The sequence below is a fragment of the Mustela erminea genome, chromosome 6, assembly GCF_009829155.1.
Source record: "Mustela erminea isolate mMusErm1 chromosome 6, mMusErm1.Pri, whole genome shotgun sequence".
NCBI classification, from domain to species: domain Eukaryota; kingdom Metazoa; phylum Chordata; class Mammalia; order Carnivora; family Mustelidae; genus Mustela; species Mustela erminea.
The window spans coordinates 64,518,069-64,541,162 of NC_045619.1; the positions used below are offsets into that span (position 1 = coordinate 64,518,069).

General features: G+C 42.3%; 1 protein-coding gene across 1 annotated transcript; it reads right to left on the reverse strand.

The window, feature by feature from the left end:
- Nucleotides 1–1,820: 1,820 nt before the first annotated feature.
- On the reverse strand, nt 1,821–21,323 carry LOC116593508. The gene is made up of 4 exons (XM_032347811.1): nt 21,081–21,323; nt 8,340–8,607; nt 5,235–5,680; nt 1,821–1,898 (listed from the first exon to the last, which is right to left on the reverse strand). Exons 1-4 carry the CDS (start codon nt 21,321–21,323, stop codon nt 1,821–1,823), a joined length of 1,035 nt encoding a protein of 344 aa, XP_032203702.1.
- Between the last annotated feature and the right edge of the window lie 1,771 nt (nt 21,324–23,094).

A 23,094-nucleotide genomic window follows, 5' to 3' on the forward strand; every position in this document is an offset into this window, starting at 1 on the left:
GTTCATAGAGTTCCTTCCTAGTCCATCTCCCTCACTTACTTGCATCCCTGGCAACTACTGATCTGTGTTCCATCACCATAGATGCGATTGTTCTATTCTGGTGTTTCAAGTAGATGGAATTATCTAGTATATATTCTTCTGCCTCCGGCTTTTTGAGTCCAGTGTAATTGCTAGAAAATTCATTTAGCTGTTGTATCTGTAGTTACTTTTTTATTGCTGAGTTTGAATATACCTCAAAATTTATTTGTTCAGGGGCGCCTGGGTGGCTCAGTGGATTAAGCCGCTGCCTTTGGCTCAGGTCATGATCTCAGTGTCCTGGGATCAAGCCCCGCATCGGGCCCTCTGCTCAGCGGGGAGCCTGTTTTTCCCCCTCTGTCTCTGCCTGCCTCTCTGTCTACTTGTGATCTCTCTCTCTGTCAAATAAAATAAATAAAATCTTAAAAAAAATTTATTTGTTCACCTGCTAATAAATGTTTGGGTTGCTCCTGTTAGGGTCCGTGATCAAAGGAACGAGACTGATACAAAGCGAAGGTCAAGCAAAACTTTATTTCGCGCCAAGCATCAAGAATCACACTGACTGGTCAGGGCTGTCTTTTACGAAAAGGTGACGAAGATGATCCCGACAAGGTCACTCCCAAGAAGGCCGCTCCGGACGAGGCTGCTCTAGATGAGGCTGCTCCACCTCCATAATCAGAGCGGCTCCCAAGAAGAGGCCACTCCGGACAAGGCCACTCCCAAGACGAGGCTGCTGCTCGATGAGGTTGCTCCCCAGACAAGGCCGCTCCCAAGAAGAGGCCATTCTGGACAAGACCACTTCCCAGACGAGGCCGCTCCCAACGATGAAGAGGCAACGATGACAGCGATGATGACAAGGAGGACAACCTGGATGACATAGACTCTGCTCCCCACGATGCCACTCTGACAAGGCTGCCGCCCAGAGGAGGCCACCGCTGTGGACAAGGCTGCTTGTGGCTTGGGGTGGCGAGGCATTTTGTGGCGAGGCTGCTGGCAGCTAGGTGCCGTTGGCGTCTCAGACCGCTGGCGTCTAGGGGCTGCAGGCGTCGGGACCACTGACTGCTGGACCGCTGGGCCACTGGTGTCTTGGGAACGCGGGCATCTAGGGGCTGCAGGCGTTGGGACCACTGACCGCTGGACCGCTGGTGTCTCAGACCACTGGTGGTGAGGGCCCAGTGGTAGCGCAACTGCCAGAGGCTGCAGCTCAGGGCTGCTGAAGGCGGGACTGCCGGAGGCAGGACCACAGGCGGCTGGAGATTGCAGACAGCTCCGGGCCACTGGAGGCAGGGCCGATGGAGGTGGGACCACCAGAGGTGGGGCCACCAGAGGTGGGCCTGCAGGCGGCTCAAAGCTGCAGGCAGTTGAAGGCTGCAGGCGGCGGCTCGAAGCTGCAGGCAGCTCGAAGCTGCAGGCTTCGAGGCTGCAGGCGGCTCGGGTCACTGGAGGCAGGGCCGCCGGAGGCTGGAGACTGCCGGTGGAGGGACCACCAGCGGTGGGACTGCTGATGGCGGTTATAGCTCTTACAAGAGCTCCTCCACTCCACCGACTCTTCCGCTCCCATGGACTCTTCCTCTGCTCCTGCCACAGCTCTCCTGCTCCCCTGACAGCCTCGCACACCATCCTTTATGTGGTTGGTTGAGCCCCGCCCCTACACAGGTGGCCAATCGGATCTCAATTCACCCTAGTAGATATATGCGCACCCCACCAATTGGATGTCTCCACCCAGCCTGCCCCGCCCCTACATCCAGGGTCCACAAGCAAGTTCCTCTGGGAGGGGCAGGCCCTTACAGCTCCTAGATTTGAGGTTATCTAGAGGAGAAATCATAGTTAGATAGGCCCTCCCCTTCCATACTGCTTGATCTTCCTCCAATGAGGATTCTTGGCTAGCAAAGATAAAGATAAGTAACAAAGATAAACATCAAGAACAATAGCAGGCTAGTAGTCAGAATGCCATTAAATATCCTGATGTAGAGCATTCTCTTAAAAGCTACGTTGGTGAAATTGGTTTGGGCTTAAGGCTTAAATGAGGTTTCTTCTTCCCCCTGCCTTAAACCTAAGATGTCTGGGATTCTAGATCTGGCTTCAGCCTAAATTCTTCACCCAAGTGAAGACACAAAACTGGGATAAAGAGAAAGAGAAACTGTATTGAGAGTGTGGGCTCAGAAGCAGCCTGCACAGGTTCAAGCCTCAGCTCAGCTAATTACGTGGGATATGTGACCCTTGGCCAATTAACTCACTTCTCTGGGCCTCACTTTTCTATAAAAGAAGGGTATCAATAACACCTCCCTCCTAAGGTTGCTATGAGGATTAAAAGGTTAATACTGTGTTCAGAATAGTACCTGGCCTCAGTACACCTTCAGTAAATTTTATGTATTGTTATTAAAATGTTCAACATGTACATTTCATTCAGGTTTTCCTGGTTGTTTCTGGCAGTCAGATTCACAGATACGTTTTCTATCTTTTCCATTACCTCTGAGTCCACCACAGGACTGGACAGATAGTAGCTTCTCCATATTTGTTTTTCACACAGAATATCGATATCTGAATTGTTCATCATTTTTATAGTGATAGAAGTTATAGTTGTTCTTTTGTCAGTTTCCCAAATTGAGCAGCAATATCCTGTTATCCTGGGTTATCATTCTTTCTATCATATATTATTGATTTATTTGTATCTCTGGGAATAGTATTTTCAGTTCAAGTATTCTCCTGGAAAGGCGAAGACAGAGATTTTACTGAGGATGATATGAGAGGTAGTAGAGCATCAGTGGTTAAGGCCATGGGCTCTTGTTGAGCATGGCCTAGGTTTAAATCTGACTTGACTTACTAGCTGTGGGAACTTGGGCAAATCACTGACTACTTAATGCCTCAATTTACCCTCTTTAAAATATAGCTAACAATAGTACCATTGTCACTGAGTTATGCTGAGGATTGATGCATTAATGCAAGTAAAGCACTTAGAAAAGTACCTTGCACAAGGTACTTGTTATTATAAAGTAGTATATCCCCAATATTTGAAGATAATCCCAGTGTCAAAACTCTACTTCACTAGGTTAACTGTGCTAAAATTTATTGGCCCCTGCATCCCAATTAGGAATTCAGAAAATCTGATTAGAGCCATATTGGCTCTTTTTAATCTTCTTAGTGCTAAGCTTACTTATGCACCTGCATGAGTTTATGTTGCCAGTAGAAGTGATTTTGTTTGCTTGGATTCCTTGGAGCTCTGCTGTGCAGTAAGTTTGGGCAGACGGAAATAGAAGAGAAAAAAAGACACTAAATTCCACATACTTATAATCATGTAGCTAAGAGAACACTGAACTTCAGAAAACTCAAATTCTTGTTAATTGTTCACTGCTTCTGACCACTTTACCTCTTTGAGCCTGATTTGTAATGTGGGGGCAGTGTTTGCTGTCTGCCAACCTTACAAGAGTCTTTCAAAGATTAAATAAGAAAATGGATGGAACAGCCCACTGTAACCTCTGCAATGACATATAAATACATATAATGTGTATATTTATGTGAGCGGTTGATATTCTGGCAAATTAAATGTTTAAATAAAAGAGAATTCTCATATATAACAAATAATAACCATTTAGCAGAAGATTGAAATTCATTGAGAAAATACTTAGCATCTAAATCATTTCAACATATACATATAACATGCTTTTCTCACTCATACTTATCCATGATTAGGAGAGTCTTTAGCTCTTATCACAATCACCTTCTGATTATATGCCAGATGTTTTCCTATCGTTCTCGGCCCGCAAGAACGACAAGAAGCCTGGTATCATGTTAATGCTTCATCTCTCGTTTATTTCGTCAACTTCCTTAGCTTATATGTGGCAGGGTGACCAATAAGGGGCCAAGCGATGGAGAGAGCCAATGAGAGCCCTGTTACTATGCTGATTAAATTTGAAACAGCCAATGACTATGTCCTCCTTTAGGCAGGCTTCACCAGAAAGTTCTTTGTTTACTTGCAGCGTATTTTGCTGGCAGTGAGCCAAGCGCCGTCTTGTAATGGCGGGGACTTTCCCGGCCAGAGGCGGTCCCTGACATCTCCCCCTTTTTTGTTTTATGGCAGAGATTGTGCCTGTCTTAGGTCTTCAGTAGCAGAAAACATCCTTACCCGTCATCAGACACAAGATATCGATGATCTCTGTCCTGTCTTAGGTTGGTATGTTTCTCTACTGATCTTACCCGTCTTTGACTACCGATCTAGCATGCTTAGCCATATCTGGGGAGATGTCCCAGCCTCTATTGACATAAGGGCTTGTACTATAGCTCGGATCTGCTCTCGCTGCTGTGTTCTCCATTGGCGAACTTTTCTGAATAGAAGCAGAATGCCAATAAGGAGGAGGACAAGATGACCTATTGTACCAGCCCAGTGTTTGGTGAACTGGAACATATTGCTGAATATTTGAAATAGCTCTGGGAGGGAAGCTGGTTGCACACGCATACTAGTTAGTCGAGTTAACTCAGCCAGAAGGATTCGTGAGAAATTTTGAAAATCGTCAGACCAAGCACCCTGCAAATACTGAGAGAGCTGGAGGAAATGCTAATCTGACTAAGGTTAGAGAATTTTACAGGGGTAACACAGAGCGCAGAAAAAGGAACAATAGAACCAATACTCAGTATTTCAGCTAGTGAAGAACGGGTGGAAGATAAAGGAAGAATTAGTTAAAGGTAAAGGATAGGACCAAGCCTTCAGAATAGCCCATAATTCACGTGTCGCCGTCAGGGGAATTAGGAATATCAGAGTCTCCCACGACAGTAGGAGGATCACGGCTTCCTCTGTCCTCATTCTCGTTCTCAGGGGCCTTCCGGACCAATCTCTCTGGAATCCAAATCGGCACTTCTTTGTCCTGTGGGAAAACACAAACGGAGCCTCTGCTCCAGATTAATACAGGATCTGGGCCTTTCCATTGTCCCATAAGGATATCCTTCCAAAGAACTAAGGGCTTGGGGGAAGAATCCAGATGGACTGAATGTCTTTCAGCTGCTGCTTGACCGTTTTTATCGAGCGTCAAAATATTTAAAATAAATAGAATTGTATTTAATTTGTCTTTAGGGGACCAGAACGTGTCCCCTATTCCCCCTTTTTGTTTTAAAAGAGTTTGTTTGATGGTTAAGTGGGCATGTTCCACGATGGCCTGTCCTTGAGGATTGTAGGGAATACCATGATTTAGGGTAATGTTTAGTTGAGTAAGGAAACTGTGAAATACTTGTGAGGTGTATGCAGGTCCATTGTCTGTTTTTATTTGTCGAGGTTTACCCCAAGCGGCGAAGGCTTGAAGGCAGTGGGAAATAACATCTTTGGATTTTTCCCCAGCATGGATAGAGGCGAATATGATACCAGAACATGTGTCCAAGGAAACATGCGCATATTTTAGTTTGCCAAATTCAGGGATGTGAGTAACATCCATTTGCCATATATGGTTGGGTAACAGGCCTCGTGGGTTAACTCCTAAGGAGGGGGATGGCAAGAGGGTAACACAGTTTTTGCAAGAGACTACAATGTCCCTAGCTTGAGCTTTAGTTATGTTGAATTTAAGTCTGAGAGTAAGAGCATTAACATGAAATAGCTTGTGAAATTGTTTTGCTTGTTGAATATTTTCCATTAAAGTGAAGATAAATTGCTCTTTGGTTAACATGTCTGCAGTGCGATTGCCTTCCGTCAAGGGGCCGGGGAGAGCCGTATGTGCCCTGATATGCCCTATGTAAAAGGGTACATTTCTGTCCCATATAATGTGTTGGAGATTCTTTAAAGTTTCTGTAATGGTGGATTTGGTGCTGATGTGACCTACGTTTTCCAGGATGGAGACAGCTTGGACAACATATTTGCTGTCTGATAACAAGTTAAAAGGTGTATCATGAAACAACTGAAAGGCTTTAATGACTGCAAATAGCTCTGTAATTTGAGGGGAGGAGCTTTGAAATAAAAAGGTCCAAGTGTTATCTTGGGTAACCACAGCGCCCACCCCATTTTTAGAACCATTAGTAAAAACGAGTTTTGCATTATCCAAAGGTGATTGACGTGTAACCCTTGGATAAATTAATGGGTGAGTAAGACTAAATTGCAGCCATGGGTTTGCCGGATAATGACTGTCAAATTTTACAGTTGAGATAGTCATAGTAATGGCCCAATCATCGTCACATGCTGCTAAGCAAGTTAACTGCTCTTGTGTATAGGGAGTTAGGATGACGTCAGGTTGTTTGCCAAATACAGTGATGCTAAGTTTTAGTCCTTTCAATACAATTTTAGCTATGGCATTGGGATACCATGGCAGAACTTTTCCTGGAGAGTAAGCTAAATTGACCCAGGAGATGGGACCTTCCTGCCAAAAAACAGCAGTGGGCGTGTGCTCTACTGCAAGAACACAATAATATAGGGTTTCAGAGTAATTAATTCTATCAACTTGGGCAGTCTCAAGTCTATTTTGAATCAATTTAACAGCTTCTCGAGCTTGTTCAGATAAAATATGGGGGGAGTTCAAGTCAGAGTCTCCTTTCAATGTCTCGAACAGGGGCTGTAGTTCCTGATTAGTGAGTTTTAGGTATGGCCTGATCCAGTTAATATCTCCCAGGAGTTTTTGAAAATCATTTAATGTCTTTAATGAGTCAGTTCGCAAAGTGATTTTCAAGGGCTTGACCTTTTTGCTGTCAAGCTTGATGCCCAAGTATTCCTTGATAACTGTTTTTTGAATTTTTTCTGGGGCTATATTCAAGTCAAACTGTTTGAAACATTCGAAAAGGGAAACAAGGGCCTTTTCAAGCTGTTCTTCCTGTTTATGGCAAAGTAGTATATCATCCATATAGTGGTATACCAAAACGGAAGGATAGAGCTCTTGACCTTTTGCAAGGCCTGATCAACATAAAGTAGGCACATTGTGGGGCTGTTAGCCATACCCTGAGGAAGAACTGTCCATTCAAATCGCTGATCGGGACCAGAATGATTAATAGCGGGTATGGTAAATGCAAATCAGGGGGTATCACTGGAGTGTAATGGTATAGAAAAAAAGCAATCTTTGATATCTACAACAATTGAAGGCCAACTCGAGGGGAGGGCAGATACCAAGGGTAACCCTAATTGGACTGGTCCCATGATAACCATTTGGGCATTGATTGCTCTCAAATCATGCAATAACCGCCATTTACCTGATTTTTTCTTAATGACAAAGATAGGAGTATTCCATGGTGAAGTGGAAGGCTTTATATGTCCTGCAACAAGTTGTTCATACACTAGTGTGTGGGCTGCTTCATATTTTTTTTTGGGCAGGGGCCACTGAGAAACCCACACAGGCTTGTCATTGTGCCATTGAATTTTCAAAGGCTCAGTGGCCCCTATGAACAACCCAACCCCGGTCCACCAATCCCAGAGGTATAATTACTTAGGGGTACTGAATTTGTAATACCCTGATTTTTCCTCCCTAATCCTCCAACACCTGAATATCCAGCTTTAGTCATGAGGTTTCGAGCTTTCTCACTGTAAAAGGCTTCAGTAGTCAATTTTAGGTCCATTTGAATAAGAATGTCTCTTCCCCAGAGAGATATAGGGATCTTAAGTACATATGGCTGAACCAGGCCGCTATGACCTTCATCATCCTTCCATGGTAATGTACCAGCACTACACATAGGACTTTGGGCAACCCCTAGGCCTCTAAGGATTTGATCAGCCCTTTGTAGGGGCCAATCTTTTGGCCAATCAACTTCATTAATGATACTACGATCAGCCCCGGTATCCAGAAGGCCCATAAATTTTTTATTTCTGAATAAAGAGGATAGACCTCTTTATTCTCCACAGAGAATAAAGAGGTCTATCCTCCCTTCCAAGTGTTAGACATGGGAGGGGCGGGCCAGTGGAGCCAAAACCCCTCTGTCCACGGGATTTTTCTGTGTTGGGGAATAGTTTATGACAGCTTGGTAACACTATAATTTGTGCTATTTTATCACCTGGACTGATAACTGTAATGCCACGAGGGGAAGACACTAATATTTTGACTATTCCTGTTTAATCAGCATCAATTACTCCGGGGTGTACTATTAATCTGGCAAGGGCTGTGGAGCTATGCCCTAATAATAGGCCTACAGTGTTCACAGGCAGTGGGCCCTTAAAATCCGATTCCACCACCTGGGTTCCCATCTCGGGGGTTAGTACAAGTCCGGTGGTGGCGCGGATGTCCAATCCGGCGCTTCCTTTTGTAGCCCGCCTTGGTTCGTCGGCGGGTAATGCGTGCGGGCTACCTGTTGAAGCACCCCATACATTTGAGGGCCCTGGGGTGATGGGCCCCATTTCCCATTTTTTGAATTCCTTGGGGGTAGTGGATTACCTTGAATATCTTTTACTGAGCGACATTCATTCGCCCAGTGTGTACCCTTGCCACACCTAGGGCATATGCCAGGTTGCTTTGCTGTTGGGGTACTCTTGCTGTCAGGACATTCTCGCTTAAAGTGCCCCTGAGCTCCACATTTGTAGCATCCCCCAGAATTTCCTTTAGCGCCCTTACGTTGGGGTAGCTGAATGCCCTGAAGGCCTTGAATAATGGCTAAAGCAAGTACTTGTCCTTGAATAATGCTGTCATTAATATCCCTGCATACCTTGATGTATGTGCTTAAATCTTTAGCCTTCCATGGCCTAATGGCCTCTTTACACCATTTATTGGCTTGCTCATAGGCCAGTTGTTTAATTAGAGGCATGGCTGTGTCAACATCCCCAAATACTCTCCCAGCTGTTTGCATCAATCTTGCAACAAAATCAGCATATGCTTCATTTGGTCCTTGTATCACCTTAGATAGTTGACCCTGCAAGTCCCCACTGCCCTGGAGGGTTTTCCATGCTTTGGTAGCGGCAGCCGCAATCTGCATGTATACAGCAGGGTTGTATTGCAGTTGGTCATGTTTACCAGTGTATGGCCCCATGCCCATAAGCATATCCAGATTCCATTGTGGATTGCCTGCCATGGCATTACGCCGTGCAACATCCTGGGAATGCTTTTGCCATGCTTTCTTCCAGACCAAATATTGCCCTCCAGAGAGGGCTGCCCTTGCTAAATTCCCCCAGTCTTCGGGGATTAAATTCATGCCTGCTATGGACTCCACTAGAGAAATAGTAAATGCTGCCTGAGGGCCATACTGCATGACCGCTTCCTTTAATTGTTTAACTAATTTAAAGTCCAAGGGCTGGTGATACCGTTGATGATTTTGGTCCTCTAGAACTGGGAAAATCGAGCTGCTATTGACCTCCCTCCATGCGGTCTTCCAATCCTCATTGGCAGAGGGATGACATTTACATGTTAACTCCCCCGCCAGGGGATTGTAAGGAGGCGGAGCATTAGGGGTCGCTGCTGAACAGGGAGGGTCTGGTTTTAATTTGAACTTCCACTCTAGCTCCTCCCCCGACATTTCTTCTTCCCCTTCGCTAGAACTACTCCTTTCCGAAGCACGAGATGAGCGTTCTTCTTTCACTTCCTCGAGTGCCTCAGTGCCCTCCTGAATAGCTGAATCACATTTCGGCTTATATCCTCCCAGGCACCCTCTGACTAGAGTCCATATAACTAACGTTCCCGGCGGCAATGGTTTATTTTTATCCCTCTTCTTAAAATCCTCACCTAAATGGTCCCATTGGGGGATATTTAGCAAGCCCTCGTCCAGAAACCAAGGCGCCACTGTCTCAACTGTATTCAAGAATGTCCTAGCAGTTTTCGTTTTTAACGGCGTGCCATTGGCCTTTAGAAGGTCCTTTAGGGAACCCTCTAACCTCGACTTTGACAGTCCAGATCCCATAATTAGAATCCCAACCTAATGGCTGTTCCGCGTATACTCGCCGCTAAATCCCGGCTCTAAGGCCGCCCCGCTTCTTATTGCGGACTTGAAAATCCTGGTTCTAAGGCCGCCCCGATTCTTATTGTGGACTTGTACAAGTTTCCCACCACCTTTGTAAAATCCCGGCTCTAAGGCCGCCCTGCTTCTTATTGCGGACTTGTACAAGTTTCCCACCTCCTTTGTCGTGGTTTTACCCCACTTACCTGCAGACTTCTCCCTTGCAAGGTTTTTCTATTTTTCTTAATATTTCCCGGGTCTCAGCACCATTTGTCGTTCTCGGCCTGCAAGAATGACAAGAAGCCTGGTATCGTGTTAATGCTTCATCTCTCGTTTATTTCGTCAACTTCCTTAGCTTATATGTGGCAGGGTGACCAATAAGGGGCCAAGTGATGGAGAGAACCAATGAGAGCCCTGTTACTATGCTGATTAAATTTGAAACAGCCAATGACTATGTCCTCCTTTAGGCAGGCTTCACCAGAAAGTTCTTTGTTTACTTGCAGCGTATTTTGCTGGCAGTGAGCCAAGCGCCATCTTGTAATGGCGGGGACTTTCCCGGCCGGAGGCGGTCCCCGTCATTTTCCCAAAGTACTGTTGTCTACATTTTATCCTGGCTCCCATTCCTGGTATTGCTGTCTGGTCCTGGGACCTTGCCTCTCTGCCCATTACCCTAGTCCATGGTAATGTGTGCTGCTAGGACCCCGAAGTGGCACCATACAAACATTGCACGCCTTGCTCCAGATCTGATCATGCCATCTGCTTAAAGCCCTTCCCTGGCTCTCTGCTGCTCTCGGAATAAAGTCAGATTCCTTAAGAGGCCTCCAAAGCCAGTTTCTTTCCTATCTCTCCCTTTCTTTCACTTACCACTATGCCAGTGGTGGATGCTCCCGCCGTGTTGAGTTCCCTTTGTTTCCTTCCCACATCCCTTGTTCTCTTCCAACCCTCAGCTTTTATTTATGCTCCTCCCTTTAAGTCATCTTCCATCATCTCATGAATTCATCATCCTTTATGTGATAGCTTCAGTGTCATTCTGTCACGCTTTTGGTCCACGACCCACTCTCAGCTTTTGCCTACAGCTTCTCTCAGCTTGCCATGCAGCTCTGGGTTCTTGGGGCTGTTTGGCAGGTCAGTCAGAGAAGCTACAGTGTAGTGATCTGGTCTAGGATCTCTCTTTCAACTGTGTGCCCCCTCTCTCTATGGTCAGCTGTTTTCTATTTGGAGTTTCTAAATTAACCTGTTCTATATAGGCTTCTGTATAGGGTTCTGTTTTATCTCACAGTTTCCAGTATGTATGTATGTATGTGTATACACACACACACACACACACATATGCGCATATATATATACACACACACACACACACACACACACACACACACATATATGGATTTGTAAAAAGATTTTATTTATTTGACAGAGAGAGAGAGATCACCAGTAGGTAGAGGGGCAGGCAGAGGGAGAGGGAGAAGCAGGCTTCCCACTGAGCAGAGAGCCTGATGTGGGGCTCGATCCCAGGACCCTGGGATCATGACCTGAGCCAAAGGCAGACACTTAACAACTGAGCCACCCAGGCGCCCCTACATATTTATATCTTAAAATATTTTCAAGAAGTCTCTTTTGGACTGCACACTGTCCAAGTTCATTCCTTTTTTTTTTTTTTTTTGACAAATGTTTGTTTTGTACTAATGGTGTGCCAGGGATTATTCTAACTTATGGAGACACCAAATACTCATGAATGAGGTTTTTAAAATAAAAACCAGTACTCATTATATTACAGACACCCAGAAATACCAGTGAGTAAAAGATATTATGTCTGCCTTCCACTCAGGTCATGATCCCAGGCACCTGGGATCTAGTCCCACAACCAGCTGACTCGTCAGGGGGGAGTCTGCTTCTCCCTCTGCCTCTGCTGTTCTCTCTCTCTCTATACACACACACACACACACACACACACACACACACACACACACACGATAAACATGCACAGACACCAGCGCATATTAAATGCGCTAAATAATTTGTTATTATATTGAAACATCCCTGAGACCGTTAACCACAGAAGTAGCCAATAGAACCAAAACTGGTTAAAGCTACTAATTGTAGAGAAAATAGAAATGATGTCTCTGGAGACTCTGACTAAATTAATGGTAGAATGTACTGAGAAGACAATGGACTAAGCATAAACAATCTGAACCCCAGTTAATTTTTGACATTTTGATACTACCTGACATCTGATATTTCTGACTTTATTTTTCTTATCTGTAAAATTACAGGAGTTCATATGATCCCTTTTAATAATAATATACTAGAATTTTTGTCAACTTTTTAATGATTTTCCAACTGGCTTAGAGAATAAAAAATTATATCCTCACATACCTCCCATATCTCCTATTTCTACATATTTTCTTGTACACAGTTCTTTCTTTTTAACCCACTGAGCCACCCAGGCGGCCCCCAGTTCTTTCTTTTTAAGTAACATGCCAGAACAAGAGTTTAGAATTTCAGGAAGAAGAATTTATTGTAGCTGTGGAGCAAGATATTGAAGGTTAATTGGAGTTTTGATACAGTGGGGACATTTGTGAGTGTCTTTTTTGACTGGTTGGACAGCTTCTTCCTTTCAGAATCTGCCTCTGAATATCAAAGGAGACATCAAAGGTTGTTCTGGTCTTCTGTAGAATGCCATTGGTGATTAAGGTTTAGATGAAGCACTTAATTTGTTTAAGGTAGAACATTTTAGAGAGAACCTGTAGACACTTAAATTCTCTTTGTTGTTTTTGTTAAACTATAATCTTTCCTAATGTGAGCTGCGTCTTTGCTACTTTGGTCAGCTGAGAAATCTTTTTCCTTACTGTTCAAAAGGAAATGAATTTCTGAATTTTTATTCTAAAAATTGTGAATTCCAGTTCTTTCTTATTAGTAGATGTGAGTCTTTCTTCTTTCTTTTTATTGCTTAAGAGAACAAGGAAAATTCTATCAGTAATAATTAGTGTTTTAGAAAACATTTTATATAAGATTCTTTGTAATTTATCGGTTGTTACTACTTTACGTTAACAAAGCTTTGAAATGAGATAGAGAGTCACCAGAGTCAGTATTTAGGCAAAAATTAACAAGTGTTTATTATTCTGTGAAGGGTTTGGAACTCTACCAGGATATTTTCACTTGAAACACCAAAAATTAAGATGAGTGAACAATTTCTAAGTGGTTCTTGTCTTCCATCCTAATCTCTGTAAAGTTTTTCCGGCGAGATAAACACAACACCAGGTTAAGTGTGTGCAAGGCAAGATTTATTAAAAAACACTCTCCATCCAAGTTTCAGGGCTCAGGAGAAGGGGAGCCAGGAAAGTTGCGCCGGGAGGAGGTGGGCACCCTCGGGCGAGGTTCCGCAACTCGGGAAAGCAGAGTGGCGGAGGTCGCGCCCAAGGCGGGGAGAGGGGGCCTTTTAAGGGGCCTCGAGAGGAGTTCAGGGGTCTTTTGGTAAGTTTCCCTTATTTGGATATTTCGCCTGCTCATCAGGGTCCCATTGGTCCACAGGAGACTGGGGCGGGAGGGTCTCAGATTCCTGCTTGTCAGGGTCCCATTGGTCCATGGGAGCCCCGGGTGGGAGGCTTTTCAGATTCCTGCGTGGGTCCTTGTTCTCCTGTCTGAGCTCAGGTTTTGTGGCAGGGACTTTCGCCATTTTAAGTAGCCCTTTCTTTCTGCCGGCCCAACAATCTCCATATTCCAAACTGGGAGCATTCTTTTTTCTTTTTATTTTATTTTATTTTATTTCTTTTCAGTGTTCCAGAATTCATTGTTTATGCACCACACCCAGTGCTCCATGCAATATGTGCCCTCTTTAATACCCACCACCAGGCTAACCCACCCCCTGCCAAAACCCCCGGTTTGTTTCTTAGAGTCTACACAGTCTCTCATGGTTCATCTCCCCCTCCAATTTCCCCCAACTCACTTCTCCTCTCCATCTCCCCATGTCCTCTGTGTTACTCCCTATGCTCCATAAGTGAAACCATATGATAGTTGACTCTCTCTGTTTGACTTATTTCACTCAACGTATTCTCTTCCAGTCCCATCCATGTTGATACAAAAGTTGGATATTCATCCTTTCTGATGGAGGCATAGTATTCCATAGTATACATGAACTATATCTTCTTTATCCATTCATCTATTGAAGGGCATCTTGGTTCTTCCCACAGTTTGGCGACTGTGAGCATCCTTATTTTTCACCCTGGTTAAGCACTGGATACTAAGAAAAGGAAAAGAGAGCAAGGGAGTGAGAAAAAGTGAGAGAGATCCCAGGAGTGAGGAGTGAAAGTTCTAACTGGAGGAGCAATAAAGATTTCATAAGTTCATTTCAGCTCAGTAAATATTTATTGATCATCTTGCTATAAGCTAAGTATATCATAGTTATCTGATAGTGAATAAGGAGGAAAGTGAATAAGTAAGGAAAGCTCCTTAATTATTCAGGAGGGCACAAACTTTTGAGAGAGATGGGTAAATGCATTTTTTACTATTACCAGGCTAATTCTGATAATGGCTATCATAAAGACACCAAAGATGAGTTAAGGAGCACAGAGTTAAGGAGCAGAGTAAGAAGACAGACCTGGGCAAGCCTAGCTCCGCTCTTTATATTTTTGTAACCTTGGCTAAGGTGTTGACTGTCTTAAAGAGCCAGTGTCCTCATTTATATATGGAAATAAGGGTCACTTTGAGGATTACAGGCATAGAAGATTATGTGCATAGATACCTGCATAAATTATATGCATAGATACCTATATGCATTGACACAAAATGGTAACTGAGTGATAGGAAAGTCCAGAGAATGAAGGGATTAAATCCTACTGAGAAATTGTGGATACCCTCCTTGAGATGGTGAGATTTTATTTTGGTGCTGAAGAATGAACAGGTCTCTGATAGGAGCCATGGAAAGAAAAGGCATTTTGGGTGGAGGAAGATATGTAGTCGGAGGTTGCAAAGGATAGAAAAGGAGGATCCAGAGAGCCCGGGAGGGATTTGGGTGTGTTTGTTGTGGGAGAGCCTCTGGATGCCACTCATGCTCAGAGTTTGGAGACTTTGAATGCCAGGTCAAAAAATTCGGACTTTAATTTTAGTAAAAGCTATATATTTGACATGAATCTCAGTTTTCAAAGAGTTTCCTTGTAAGTTAAAAAGAAGTTTTTATAGCTTATGAGGTAGGTCAGGAAAATATTACATAATCTCACTGCAATACGAAGAAACTTATTTTCAAGGAGGTTAAATCAGAAGTTCAAGGCTTCAGGCCCAGTAAGTAGTAGACTTAGATCTGGGTCTCACGTCCTTTGGCCTAGACAAAGTGTCTTGCCCAAGATACTACCTCTGCTTACAGTGAGTGCAGATGAAGGTATTGATTAGGGGGCCTGGTGAGATCTGTCTTTTAAGAAGGGAACTCCACTTGGAGTGAATGGCATTGAGGAAAGACACTGGAGTTGGGAAGACCATTTGGGGGTAATGGGTCTTTAAGGTAGTCAAGAAGAGGGATAACAGGGACCTGAACTAAGGAACTTCCAGGGCAAATAGAGAAGGGAGCACAGAGAGAGCCTTCATGAAGATAGAATCAAGAGGATAGGAAGACCAATTAGCCACGGAAGGTGAACTTTAAGTAAGGAGAAGCAGTTTATGGTTTTGAACTTGACCAGACGAGAAGGGGGATATACATGCTTAGAGAATTTGAGGTGTTTTTATTGTTCCCTGTCTTTTCAGTAACAAACCTTGGAGAAGTTGACCAAAATTGAAAAGTAACTAATGACATTTGAATTGTTGACATTTCATTTTTGACCTTATGTTGACACAGCACATCTAGGTCTTTATCTCATGATTGAATTAAGTAGCTGAGACCATCTGATATAATGATTATTTCTAGTTCTTTGTTCTTCTCATCTATAAAATGGGGAATATACTGCTTTGCCTCCTGGGCTTCTATTGCATGAGTTAATATATTTAAATCACAACAGTGTCTGGCACATACAAATTGTTTCCCATTATTGCTTTTGGTTTTATTGTTGTTAAGTTTCAGTTCTGTGGGCTGTATATAATGAACAGGCTGACAGGGAAAATCCTGCAGGCCAGTTTTACAGGAGTGAGGAGGAGAGGCAAAAGATTTAGAGAACTCAACCCCTGGAATGAATTTATGAATTCACCTCTGTATGAATTTGTGAATTTCAGCCTCTGATCTAGAGTGGGGAAAAGTCAAGATCCCTGTCAGCTTATTTTCTGTTTTGTTATGAGTTGACAAGGAGAAAGAGAAACCTTGAAATATCATTTCTTCAGTCACTGACCCTTCTAGTCTGTCTGTTATTGCCATGGGAAACTAACTCTTAATTAAGAGCAAATTACTTGGTCCCTTGGTTCATTTCATGTGGAAATGGATTTTTCATGGGGTGAGGAAGAATTGCCAAATAAGAGAGAGCCTCATAACAAAAACTCTTCAAATCACTACCCCAACATACTTTCAGGGAGCCAGAACATGTATACCTCAATGTAACATTTTAATGAACATTTTAAATGAAATCCCCAAGCACAAAGTTTGTCATTTCAAAAAAGAGGAACGACTTCTAATTTCATGAGCCTTCAGGAGTACTTTTCCAACCACTTCCAGCCCATGCAAGCACCTTTTTCCATACTGCCACTCTCTTTCCTTTCTTGCTACTCTTTATTTTGATCCAGTAAAGAAGTCACAGGAGTATATGGCCCAGAATTCCACTACTGGGTATTTAGTGGAATAATAAATACTGGGTATTTACCTGAAGAATATAAAAATACTAATTCTAATATAATATAATAGTAATATAAAAATATTAATTCTAAAATATATTCTAAACCCCTGTGTTTTTTGTAGCATTGCTTACAATAGCCATGATATGGAAGCAACCAAAGATGAATGAGTAAAGAAGATATGGTATATACATAATGGAATATCACTCAGACACCAAAAAGAATGAGATCTTACTATTTGCAAAAGCGTGGGTGGAGCTAGAGAATATAATGCTAAGTGAAATAAGTCAGTCAGAGAAAGACAAATACCATATGATTTCACTCATTTGTGGAATTTAAGAAACAAAATAAAGAAAAAGAGACAAACAAGAAAACAGACTCTTAACTATAGAGATCAAACTGATCATGGTCCTCGCAGGGGAAATGGGTGGGGGGAGATTCATGAAATGGGTGAAAGGCATTAAGAGGACACTTACCAGAATGAGCACTGAGAAATGTATAGAATATTGTATATTGTATATTGTATACCTGGAACAAGTATAACAGTGTATGTTAATACTGCAATTAAAGATAAAAGAAGATGGAAAAAAGATAAAATAAAATCAGATTAAATGAGAGAGAAAGGGAGAGAGAAAAGAAGTTACAGGAATATCCAGAGTTTGGTCTTTGTACTGTTAAGCTGAAAACAATACCCATTAGGAAACCAGAACTGAGAGGAAGAGGATGCTTAGTAGGGCTTCAGCAATTTGGGATCACAGATCCAATTGAGACAGAAAATCAAAGGTAGACTTTTACCTCAAAGAATGTTTAAATACAAATATCTGAAAAATGTTTACTTATAATGTTAAGAGCTGTGAACTCCCTTCAGCCCATCTTGGGACAGGAAATGCACCTACTGTGGGAGAGCTGGCAGTAACTCTGGGATTCCTCCTTGCTGAGCCCCCTGTTAGGCAGAGGAGGGGGGGAGGGAAGTAACAGTGCTTGAGGGTGAATCCCTGGACTGGGATTCAGTTTAGTTTTCCAGCTGCTTTTCATTTTCTGCATTCCATAAATACCAGGACAGTCAGCTTTCTAGAAACATATGCCAGGATTGTTGGTAGGATGCAGGAAACCTGATATTGGGAGAGAAAGAAGGAAGAGTAGGAAAAGAACACGTGTGGCCTGAGTGAGCTGGTTGCTTCCTCTCTGTGCCATTTGGGTACATTTGACTACTATGAAAGACATGAGACCACATATATTAAAATAGAAGCTTCTTTTGGAGTTATTGATTCACTCTGGTAGTCAGGCCTTACAGAAGGATTTTCCCCGAGAGGGCTCATTCAAGTTTAGAATTTTGAAGGAAGTGGGGGAAAATACTTTAAGGAAAAATTATATTTAAAAAAGAGTGAGGTGCTGGGGCGCCTGGGTGGCTCAATTAAGCATTTGCCTTCAGCTCATGTCATGATCCCAGGATCCGGGGATTGAGCCCCACATCAGGCTCCTTGTTCAGTGGGAGCCTGCTTTTCCCTCTCCCTGCTGCTCCCCCTGCTTGTACTCTCTCTCTCCCTCTCTGTCAAAAAATATATATAAAATCTTAAAAACTTTAAAAAACAAAAAAAGAGTGAAGTAGTGAAGGTAAAGTTAAAATGTGTGGACAGTAATGGTAAGAGAAGTTTGTAGGATTTCATTATTAGATGCAACTCTTTTTATCTCCTCTCTGTCCTTTAATATGTAGTTAATTTGCTTGTAGTTTACACATAGTAATTACCTCTGATATAACCAAAGAGTTTATACAAAATTTGACATTGAAAAGAAAGTAAATCATCACATAATTTAAAATCATGGTCCTGAAGATCATATAGAAAATAATGACACAAGATGTGAAGTAGGTGGCCACTAAGCCCACCTTTGGTGTTTATTAACTTTGTGACTTTGGGGAAATCACATAACCTATCCTAACCATAGTAACCCCTCTGTTTTTAGTATAAGGAATAGGTCTGTTTGGGAGATATTTAATAACATTAAATAACTCCTTCATTCTTCAGAATAGAATTATAAAATTGATACTATTGTTGTCCCCATTTTATAATTGAGAAAAGTACAGAGGTGTAGAGAGGGTAAGTAACTTGCCCAAGATCTCCCAGATGGTAGGTAGCAGAGCTGGGGAATTGAAACACAGCTGGTCTGGCTCCAAGACCATACTGTTAGCTTTGGTCCTTGTTGGTTTGCCAATAGGCCCCCATACATAGAGGGGAAGGATTGGTGGAAGAAAGAGGCAGGCTACTCCAGATTGGCAGGTGGACAAGTTTAATGAGCAACATGGTCTAATAATGTGGTGTAATAGCAATGGATATTTGCCCACCTATTTCAAGTTGTTTGGTCGGTAAATGGTCCTGCAAACCCAGTCATTCCCTTGGGTTGTTGTCTCATAGTCAGTCAATTGAGGAGGCCAGCCTTGTGTGATGTTAAACTTTCCCAGAAATTCCCTATCAACAGTTACATATAAACTGTGATTATTTACCAAACATTTAAACATATTTGTGGGAGAAGAGACTTATCCTAAAAATGAAATGAAATAGAGATCAGTTTTTAAGAAAGAGGGAGGATCATGTGTTTAGAAAATACCCTAAATAACCTTGCATAAAGATGCCACTGCCTGCTCTATAAGTCTTTGTGTTTGCATGTGTTACTATGATGAAAGTTGTCAACTTTCAATCCATCTGTTCTTTGAATAATTTACTTTCTAAAGCCCATTTTACTATCAGTTTTCCTACCAGTTTTGTAGTTGGCATGCCTACCGAAATGTCTTTAAGAATTTAAGTTTAGTCTGAAAATTTGCCAATTACCTTGGTCTACCTTAAACAAGGACATTGGGTAAGTGGGAAATGGAAATGATGTTAAATTCTTGCACATCTACTATCACACCAACATTGGACCTATGCCACACCTTTATCCCAATTTTTGGATTTGGGCCGTTCTATTAATAAGTCTGTAATATTTATTTTTAAAAATCCAACCATGACTACTTCAAACTATAATTCCTCATCTTTTGTTCAAGCAAAAAATGCCTAGCAACTCCAGAGGGACAATGTAATTGGTCCTGACAGAAATGAGAAGAATGCCCAGATTCGAGTATGAACAATGCTCATCACAACAGCAGTGTCACCTCTGCCTCTGCAGTCTTCCTGCCCAAGGTAGTCACAGTGTCCCACTGGTCAATGAGATAAAAAAAAAAAAAAAGAAGAAGAAAAATCTTCCCTTTCATTTTATAAAATAAAAGTTTATTTTATTAGCTATTTGTCTCAACTCGTTCAAAAATTGGCCTTGTTCCAACTGTTCTCATTGCAAGAAACAACAACATTATATATCACATTGAAAATAATTTTCAGAAGGCTGCATGAGTAGGATGGTTAAGAACTTGAACTTTGGAGGGCTTCTGGGTGGCTCAGCCAGTTAAGCATCTGTCTTTGGCTCGGGTCATGATCCCAGAGTCCTGGGATCCAGGCCTACATCGGGCTCCCTGCTTAGTGGGGAGCCTGCTTCTCTCTTTCCCTCTGCCTGCTGCTCCCCTGCTTGTGCTCTCTCTCCTTCTCTCTCTCTCTCTGTCAAATAAGTAAATAAAACCTTAAAAAAAAAAAAAAGCTCAGATTTTGGATTTGAAAGCTTGCCTCTTGCAATTTCCTAGTGCTGTGACCCTGGACATATGGATTAACTTTTCTAAGCCTGGACCTGCCTGTAAGGGGTGGGATCGCAGGCAATGATATCTGCATCCTAGAGTGTTCTGAGACTAATGTAAAATGGACGACCCCGGGAAGGGCACATTAGCCAGCAGCTGCTACCTTTATCAGCTTTGCATTTGCCTCATCACCATCGCTACTTGCTCTTTCTTTGGCCAGGTACTTCCAGCCTTCCTACCCAGTCCATCATGAAAATAGAAATGCTCACCCCAAGGGTTGTCTGTAAAGTGCCTTGAGGTGTCCAGAAAGGTGTATCACTCTACCAAGTGGTTATTTACTCCTCAGATTTTTGTTCTGTAGAGTAAGAGTTTGCTTTTGCTGCTGTATTTCTGCATGGAAGGGTCCACGGTACTCTTCAGAGCAAAAGAATCCAGTTTCACTGGTCCCTAACATTTTTTTTTTCTTTAAGTCAAGGAAATTTATTTCCTGAGGTCATGATATGGGAAGTAGAGTCAGCCACAGCTGTGGAACTCTCATAGCAGAGGCCAGAGGCTGCTGACATGCTGGACAAGCCAGGGCACTTAGAGGGAAATGTCCAATTACCTCCATTAGTGTTCACAACAGTGGAAAGCCATCCCAGAGCAAAGGTGTCAGGGAGCAGATCCTGAGTTCAGGTAAGATGCTGGCGCCCCTGGCTTCACTGTGAGACCTCAGGGAGGGGGAAGTATGAACAATGTATGGAGGGTCCAGACTGAGACAAACCATATGTGGTGGGGTTTGGTTCAGTAGGCTGGAGAGGTTTCTGCTCTTTGGTCATTATCATTTGGGGCCCTGTAAGAGAGTTTTGGGTACCACCTGAGCCCCAAAGCTGGAAAATTCTTCAGAGCTGCTCATTTTAGGAGTCTTCTTGCTGCTGTTGGCAGTCCAGGGTGCATCCCGTACCACAAAGCCCTTGGAGGGCTCCTTGGACTCCTCATGGGCTGGTGGCTTCACGTACACCTGTGGTGCATCGCTGTCAACCCCATTGGCCAGATATTCGTCCACTAGGTTGAAGATGTGGTTGTTGGCTTCCTCCACATTCTCTGGGAACCCCATCACAGTGATGCAGTCTTGCTTAACATTTTTGCAATGTCAGTAGAAATGACATTTGAAACCTCATCTAGGTATTTGTTGGGCAGTTTTAATAATCTTAACAATGTTATATTTTGGTTTTGTACTTCAAGGAAAGAATAGTGACATTCTGTTCAAGGTGTGGAAAAGAGTGGAACATAGAAATTAATAGCTATTTTTGCAAAAGATCCACTTTGTATGTCACCATTTGTCCATAAGAGTTCTATAAGTATTAGGTCAGGGGTATGTTGATAAATGAATCTGATTCAATGATTGGCTTTTATAGAAATTGATGGCATTGTTGGTTTGGTTATGGGCTATTTAAATATTCAATTATGTGGTATATATGCCATAGGGTATTTATATTTATTTATTATTTTTGGCATATAAAATTGGCATTTAACATATAAGTTTCAGGTATACAACATTATAATTTGACAACTCTATGTACTACAAAGTAATCACCACCAAATGTCTAGTTACCATCCATATGGTGTTTATATGGGAAGAGGTATAAATAATGCTAAATTAGTTTACTTGGGGGATACATTTGTTCCTTTGCATTTAACCTCACCTTGAGGTCTACTTTTTAAAAATTGGAACTCAAGAGCTTCATTTATGGAATAAGTTTTGATGGATATTTATTGATTGTCACCATGCTATCAGCAATGATTGTAACAAAAATCATGAAAATTGTATATAGAGGCATCCAATAACCTCTTTTATGTTCTTGTTCTTTCAGAACCTCTAAAAAAAAAATAGATTAAAAAAAATTTTAAAAACTCTAAAATTGGGGTGCCTGGGTGGGTCAGTTGTTTAGGCTTAGTTGGTTTGGCTCAGGTCATGATCTCAGGGTCCTGGGTTCAAGTCCCACATCGGGCTCCCCCTGCTGTGTGGAGAGCCTGCTTTTCCTTTTCCCTCTGCCTGCCATTCCCCCCTGCTTGTACTTTCTCTCTCTGTCAAATAAATAAATCTAAAAAAAAAAAAACCCAAAACCTCTAAAATAAATTCTGAACAGCACACAGAGAGCAAGAGGCAATTATTTGAGAGTGAGACTAGAGTAGGGTAGGGTTTCATTTGAGGAAGTGAAATATCAATGAATATCAGCATCTTAATTTCTATGCCACTGAAACTATTTGTAGTGGTATCTAATACAAGTAATATAATGTCATGTTTAATAAGATGTTCACATTTCAAATTATTTCCCATTTGTCATAAAACTTCTTCTGATGCTTATTTTAGCTACTTTAGAATGATTGAAATGATAGGTTTTCTATTATGTGATCCAAAGTTACTTACAAAGTCGACCTTAACAACAGTCTCTAGCAGTGTTATGCCAGCCCTGTCTGATAGGCCAACTTCTATCGTGCGTGACTTAGTGGAAGTTGAGAGGAATAGCAGAATAGATGATGGAGAGTCACAGGCTAATGAGATAAAAATGAAAATTGCTGAGCACGGTGGCTGGTCCAGGGGAAGCTGTTCCATCTGTGAGACTTTTTATTGTTACTTGTGGTGGTTATATTTATAATATTTTTTGTCTCTAAGGCCATGATAAACCTCCTTGTGAAATAACATTCTCTCTCTCTCATACACACATACATGCACACTCACAGGAAAGAAATTTGCCTTATCTGGATCTTGTTTTCTGGTTATTTTCTCTGATTTTTAAATAAGTTAAGCATCTCTATAGGAATAAAAAAATGTAATGAATGTTATATTTTATCTCTTTTAACATTTACTATCATATGTGAGGGTT

Bases quoted from the DNA above. Each gene is read 5' to 3' on its own strand.
- LOC116593508 (XM_032347811.1), bottom strand. From the start codon at position 21,323: ATGGGGTTCCCAGAGAATGTGGAGGAAGCCAACAACCACATCTTCAAC. The intron at 8,608-21,080 runs GTACCCAAAACT...ACATACATCAAG, and splicing joins CCAGCTTTGGGGCTCAGGTG to GTATGCAGGGATATTAATGA. The intron at 1,899-5,234 runs GTATTTCACAGT...TATCTTTGCTAG, and splicing joins GACCTGCATACACCTCACAA to CCAAGAATCCTCATTGGAGG.